We start from the raw sequence: 6,696 nt of genomic DNA, 5'->3' as shown, positions 1-6,696 counted from the left end.
GTATGGGTCAGGGACCATCAAAACAGAGCTCAAGACAACTCATTTGGTATGTCTGTAGTAGTTTTTCAGGTCTGGATTATTTCACCCTGTCATACCTAAGCTCAGCTCTAAATCCTTCCTAACAGCCTACATTTTCAAAACTCTTACAGAAACTAGCTACTAACAGGTTTACAATTTAAAGATGAAACATCATAGGAAATACTATTGCCTGAATATTAACATTACATTCCCTCATGCTCCAGTCTTAATGAAATGACACCACTGAAGGAGTTACTGTATGAGAATGTAGTAGAAGCTGACAGAAAGCAAAAAGAAAAAACAAATCTTACCACAAACTTCAGTACAGTGTCCAATTGTTAGGATAATGCTGATTTTTTCTCCTGTATTCAGGGTCTCATCAGACAGCAGCTTCAGCAGCTCTGACACCGTGTGGTACTTTGCCAAGACTACACCCACGGAGGCTGTTAGGTTAAAAACCATTTGAAGAAAAATGAACTAGATAATAAGTATAGAGGCATCATCCAAGTATGAAATGCTGTTCTTCAAGGGAGCTCCTCAGACCTCCCAAAGCCTTGGGTCTGCACAGCCTTCACCTTCTCTATCCTTCACTTAACACTTCGGATTACCACATCCCTCCTGGTTCAGTAGTTCTGCCCATGCTGCTCCCGAATCCCACACTGCCCTTTCCCCCAGACATCTATGGAGATGGGGTAGAAGAGATGATAAACAAGGCCTTTGCAACGTGCAAATTTTGTATATCTCTGCAGTTTCCTTCTCCACATCCTTTATCAGCTCCAGTATGGAGCAGGAAAGAGTAGAATAAGGCTTGACACAAAACAAGCTAGGAGTATTTCTGGGAGAGGAAAACCTCTTCCTGAAACTGGGAACACCAGATGCTGAAGCCTGATCCTGTAACATACCAACTCATTGGAAACTAGACTCCAAACTAGTGCAGGTGAATGGTTTTAAACCTGTGAACTTCCACTAGTGAGCCCTGATGGCAGAAGTCTCCAGTGCAACAACCACGGCACAGATACATCAGGATCACAGGTTTCTCCAAACCTTCTGATGGAATACACAGTGATAGGACAGCACTGCCCAGACAGCAAATCAGAGTACAGGTGTGTTTTGCAGACACACCACATTTGTTCAGCTCCACCTCTGAGTTACTAAGGTCTACTAAAGCTCACTAAATTTATTACTGAGTCAGAGGCCAAATTCCAGGACCCAAACTGACTGCCCTGCTCAGTTCTCAGCTTTACTCACCCAAAACTAGCTCCAGCAGCTTACTTTTTATTTAAAGTATGGTTTAAATGTCACTATGTTTATTTTAGAAACAATGGGAAAGTAAACCCACCTTAGCTGACCTGAAGCACTCCCCATATGCAACATCAGTTGGGATGTCAATAACCTAAGTGCCCTTTGCAATCATTCATGTAACTTTCCCACCAAACTAGACTTTAAAAACTGCATTTTAAAATGACCATATATATATAAAAACTGTTAGCAGCCCTGTCACTCACAGTTATTAGCAATGCAGGCATCCAGTGTCTTTGTGACTACTGCTGCAAGCTTTCTGCTCAAAGGACTCACACAGGAATGATGCATAAGCTCCAAGAGAACTTTGGCTAACGTATCCAATCCTCCAACAGAAACAAAATATTTCTGCACATATACTTAGTGAAAAAAAGAAAAAATATGTCTTATGCAGTACAGTTTGCAAACTACTTTAGCATTTTATCAGTTAAGTTCATAATCCTTACCATTCCACCCATCCAACAGAAGCTGAGGAGACACTCATCTCAAGAAATGCCCAATACAACCATCAAATGGCAAACATTGTGTCTGAGTTCTACCTAAGTCATTATTTTCAGAGATGTAATAATGACTTTTATTTGTAAAGGACTTTTAATCAAAACAGCTTCCCAACAGTTCTTACAGACCTTATGAGATGTGAACACTCTGTGGCTATTTGCAGACTCAAGCACAATGCATCATAAGGAAAGATGGTGGAATACAGTTTTCAGAGTTGGGAGAATAGCAAATTAATTTGTACAGATTCACCAAAAAAACCCCAAACATTTAACTACTGGCTTGAACTTACTTTTAACAAAAGTAAAACTATGTAAAGCTTGAGCCACACTTACAGTTATTTGCAACTGTGAGACCAACAAAGGAGCAAATGGGACGAACTATCTCAGGCTCTGTGCAGCTCTCCAGCCACTCCTTGGCATATGGGAAAACCGAACAGCAAATGTTTTGGTTATCTTCTGGAAACATAAAAACAGGTATCCCCAAATCAGAATGTAATTTGAAATTTCAGGAGAACAGTGAAATGAAACCAAACTGTTGCCACTTTGGACAACAACTGTGAAGTGTTTTCACACTGTTAGGAGCAGCACATACCATTCTGGGGGTTGTTAACGCAGGCACAGAGAGTGCTGCAGACTGAGGACCACAGCTGATAACACTGATCAGTGTTCTCATCTGACAGGTTCATCTTGGACATGGAAAGAGTTGTTCTGTTAAGGACAATGCAAACAAGTCCCAAAGAGCCAAGGAAACACAACTCCTAACAAGTCTATCACCTGTTGGCAGTGCAGCTGTCTGTTACCTGAATAACTGCAGCAGCACGGTGATGCAGCCTGTCTCTCTGACATGGGTTTGCCCACTTTCTAAAAGAGAGCACAGACAAGACTCCAGAGACAAATGCAGCTTGAGACCAAATCTTAATGCCAAGTTTAATTCATATACACACATCCCATTTCCATTCCCCAAGCACATATCCCCCCACAGCAAATATGAAATCACATCAACATATTGGTAAAAAGTTCCATTTCTTTCTATGTCTTTTCCTAGACACTGTCAGAAACTACTGGTTTGCACTGTCATTTTTAAACTATATTTTTAGAACTAAGTCACTTTCTGCTGTTCGAGGAAATCCCAGTGAGCAATGACCTACTTAGACAACTCAGGTTCAGTTACTTGCAAACATCTATCTTGATAAATTAACTTTACCATAACATTAGACATTGAATGCTCCAAATTTTGCACTGCAGATTAGCAAATAGAAAGAAGTGGTGTTATAATGCAGGAAAAAATCCAACTTACTATTATTTGAAACCAGTACCAAGATGACATAAACAGACATTCTCTTCAAGTTCACACTAGAGTCCTTGTCAATTAAAAATAAAATGAGGTCTTCAAACAATGCAGAAGTACACAAAGTCTGCTGGCAATACACTGAAAACAGAAAAGGAGAGCCATTGAGTGCTAAAGGAAGCTGCTCATAATCCTAAACTCTTAAGTCTCAGTTGTGGCCACTGTGTGGGGAGTGGAGACAAAACAGGACTACGAAATGACTGAGAGCTTCCTCCTGTGTTAGTTCTACACCAGCCAGGGCCCGGGCAAGCGTTGGGACAGTCTGTGTGCCATCAAGCACTTGTTGCTGAGGAGAAGCAGCAGTGCAGCTGTCTGGTAACACACAGACACGCACAAAGCAACAAGGTCCAGCATCCAAGCAAAAGCATCCAAGTCCAGGGATGGCCAGTGGAACAGCCCTTTACTGCCCCTTGCTCCAGCTGATCTTGCAATCTGATTTCTGAGACCAAAGCACCAGCAGAATTAATGACATGGGGCCATAACTCACACAGAAACACAAGTAATATGACTTATTATTACCATTGCTCTCTATAATAACCCCCAGCGTGAACAATGCTGCTTCCTTCACTATGCAATGAGCACTGGACTTTGCAAGGTCATTTATAAACATCAAACCACCAATTTCTCGAAAATATTCACTTGCTTCACCTGCAACAGAGAAAAAAGCATAAATTAAACTTTTGCTTTTGTTGCTTTGTACAATGAAAACCTTTCAAGATATCACAATGTACAGTGAAAGCCTTCCAAGATATTACAACTTCCCAAAGCTTATATCCTTCAGTCAGCTTTTTACAGTGACCAACAGCTTCTTACCACACACAGGGAACATAAAGGACTAAGGAAAAATGTCTCTTACTGTTCTGTTGACAAATGGAATAAATAGTGATCAGAGCCTCTTTCTGAGACAGAGGACAGTCCATCTGATATTTAAGGCATTCGAGCAGTAAATTCAGGTCTGTTTTCATATCTAAGAGCAAACACAATAAACTTCATGAAAATTGTTATCTTTTCTATACATTAATCTACTTAGTATTACAATAAACCTGGACAAAAATGTATGTACCTGTATTTAAAAACAAATAAAGTGAACAAAACCAGAGCCAAGCCACTTCTATCCGTCCATAAGTAACAAACAGACCTAACCTAAAAGTATTCCTGTCCATAGTTTGTATCTTAGCATGATTTCCTTTGTTAAATTCACAGCCTCTTCTAATATTTCTGGCCTTTGAATAGTAGTAACAGTTAGTAAACATCACTAAATAATAAATTTACAATTGCAAGGTGCATTAGGCATAAAGTAATACAGGACCATTAAAACATTCAGAGTGAAAATACAGTTGAAAATCTACAGAGTGAACAGGGCAAGAATCCAAGAGCATGAGGCTGCTGTGTGGTGTTGGGTTATGGGAGATGGAATCCCATCCACAGCAGCAGAGTCTGGAATCAGGTGGTTAGTGAGGGCACACAAAGCATTTTCTGGGCTTATACACACAACCCTAGGGAGATGAACGACTTGGGAAATCTGTTTCTTAGTCTTTGTGATATAATAAAAAGAACTATTTGATAATTATTTGCAACAGTAAGAGCAGATATTGTATATTATAAACACTTCTAAGGTTTGGGGTTTCTTAAGGAAGTTTGAATACAGTAAAAATGTGGGTAAATGTAAGCAAAGCAAAAAAAAAAGTGACTTTGTGGTGTGTGATTTATTATTTGAAAGGTTTTTCAATAGGTTTGCCCTTTAGGCATCCAATTTGTCAGCAAGGACAAAGACCATGTTCCCCTCAACAGCTCAGCACCCCAAGGCAGCCCTGCCACAGTTTCCAAACCTTTGTACAACAAATGACAAATTCTATGAGGTATCTTACCACACTGATTTTCTTGCACCTTTTGAATTTCCATTTTTGGTTGTATCTCTGTCTTGTTCTATAGCAGCAGGGAAAGTGTTTTGGTTTCTGTTCAGATTAGCAGTGTTATAGCATATGCAGTAAAAATGACATCACTTTTCTCAAAATGCACTCGTTCCAGTTCTGTGGTCTGACTCTGTCACCTCACACACACACAGTTCAAGGTGCTCTGGCACAGCAAAAGTTTCTATGGGAAATACAGTGCTTTATAATGACTCTGCATTTGTAACCACTGTGTTCTCAGCCTTTGAAAGTTCAGACTGAGTAGAAATGAAGTGATTCCATGTTACCACTGCAGGGTACCATGAACATCCCTGGCAGTAAGAACATACCCTTCTCTGTGCCACTGGTCACAATAAAACTGACCCAATTTTCCTGACAACAGTTGCTAACTTTGGCATCAGCCACTAAGTAATGTTACATAGAGGGTGAACACTAAAACCTTCAGCCTCCTGCTGCTGCTCAGGGAGCCACTAAACCATAATGGAATTGCTCTATTGGTGCTGATCAAACCAAAGGCAATGAGCATGAACAGAGACATTATTTCTTAAACTAAGAATTTATTGTAGTTCACCAAAGACATTATCCATGTGAACCACAAGACCCCACAGGACTGATTCTTCACAAACCTGATGTGCCAGCACCTGACAGTTAGCTGAGCAGCAGTGACAGGCAGGTTTGGAAGCAGGAAGATGCTCTCTCAAACATGCCCCAAGTCCCAAACACAAAAGGCTGATGCATCACAGTAATCTACTTTGATGTCTCAAAAATGATTTAGCTCCAGGTAGCAATTCTAAATCAGTGCTAAATGCAGCAGAATAATGGGTTAGTTTTCTTTCTCAAAGCAGAGCAAAGGCTCTAAGCAGTATCAGTGTCACCTTAATGCAGCCAGCCAGCCCTGCTTTCCATTTAGGCACAGATTGTCCCCCATTCCTTTGCTGCTTGCATTGGGGAGGGGAAATTTAAGGACTTCATTTTCCTTTACCATTTCAGAAGTGATAACATGGATGCACTTTGTTTTCTTGCACATCTAACCCTGCCACAACAGGGAAAACCTTGCAAGTCTTTCTCAGCCATTTCTTCCCCTATTACTACCACCCTACTAGCTAAGAGCAAAGCAAGTACCACCTGCATGTTCCTTCACAAAAGGAAGGCTGTAAAAATGAGCTCACTCTGGAGCTAACTGCGTTTCAGTGAGGTTTAATTAAACACACATTCATACAATTAAGAAGCCCTTAATATAAGAAGCGCAAGGGGTTTGAAACTGTATAGAAAGATACGTCTCGACCTTACCTGGCTTTTTTCCTTTTGCCACCTACAGCAGGTACAAAGCAGTATTTATAAGTCAGCCTACCTGAAAGACAAGTAGTGTCACTGTTGTTGCATCACGGGGCAAAGATGAAACGACAAACAACAAGGAAAGCTTCTGGCAAATGTCACATGCAGGGCAGTTTAACCCTTCCCCATGGGTTATGGGGAATCACATCCCTTTAAGCCCCCCAGACACTGCAGGCAGAGAGCAGAGCTACCTGCCCGGCAGCACTGGCTGTAGGGGCAGAGCGGCCAGCCCGGGACACAGCCTGGAGCCCGGGGCACTGCTGGGCCTGGAGCCCGGGACACAGCCTGG

The 6,696-nt window shown here is 41.2% G+C and overlaps 1 protein-coding gene across 1 annotated transcript; it reads right to left on the bottom strand.

The window, feature by feature from the left end:
* Positions 1-329: 329 nt before the first annotated feature.
* Positions 330-5,064, bottom strand: LOC103800951 (telomere repeats-binding bouquet formation protein 1-like; the record flags this gene model as incomplete). The annotated part of the gene is made up of 9 exons (XM_009073345.1): positions 5,031-5,064; positions 4,019-4,129; positions 3,682-3,810; positions 3,112-3,243; positions 2,615-2,675; positions 2,407-2,522; positions 2,148-2,270; positions 1,524-1,676; positions 330-461 (listed from the first exon to the last, which is right to left on the bottom strand). Coding segments are annotated over exons 1-9 (991 nt in total), but the record flags the coding sequence as incomplete, so codon positions are not given.
* Positions 5,065-6,696: the final 1,632 nt, after the last annotated feature.

Source organism: Acanthisitta chloris, unplaced genomic scaffold (assembly GCF_000695815.1).
Source record: "Acanthisitta chloris isolate BGI_N310 unplaced genomic scaffold, ASM69581v1 Scaffold46154, whole genome shotgun sequence".
NCBI classification, from domain to species: domain Eukaryota; kingdom Metazoa; phylum Chordata; class Aves; order Passeriformes; family Acanthisittidae; genus Acanthisitta; species Acanthisitta chloris.
The sequence above is the reverse complement of the archived record's forward strand: the minus strand, read 5'-3'. Positions and strand labels throughout refer to the sequence as shown.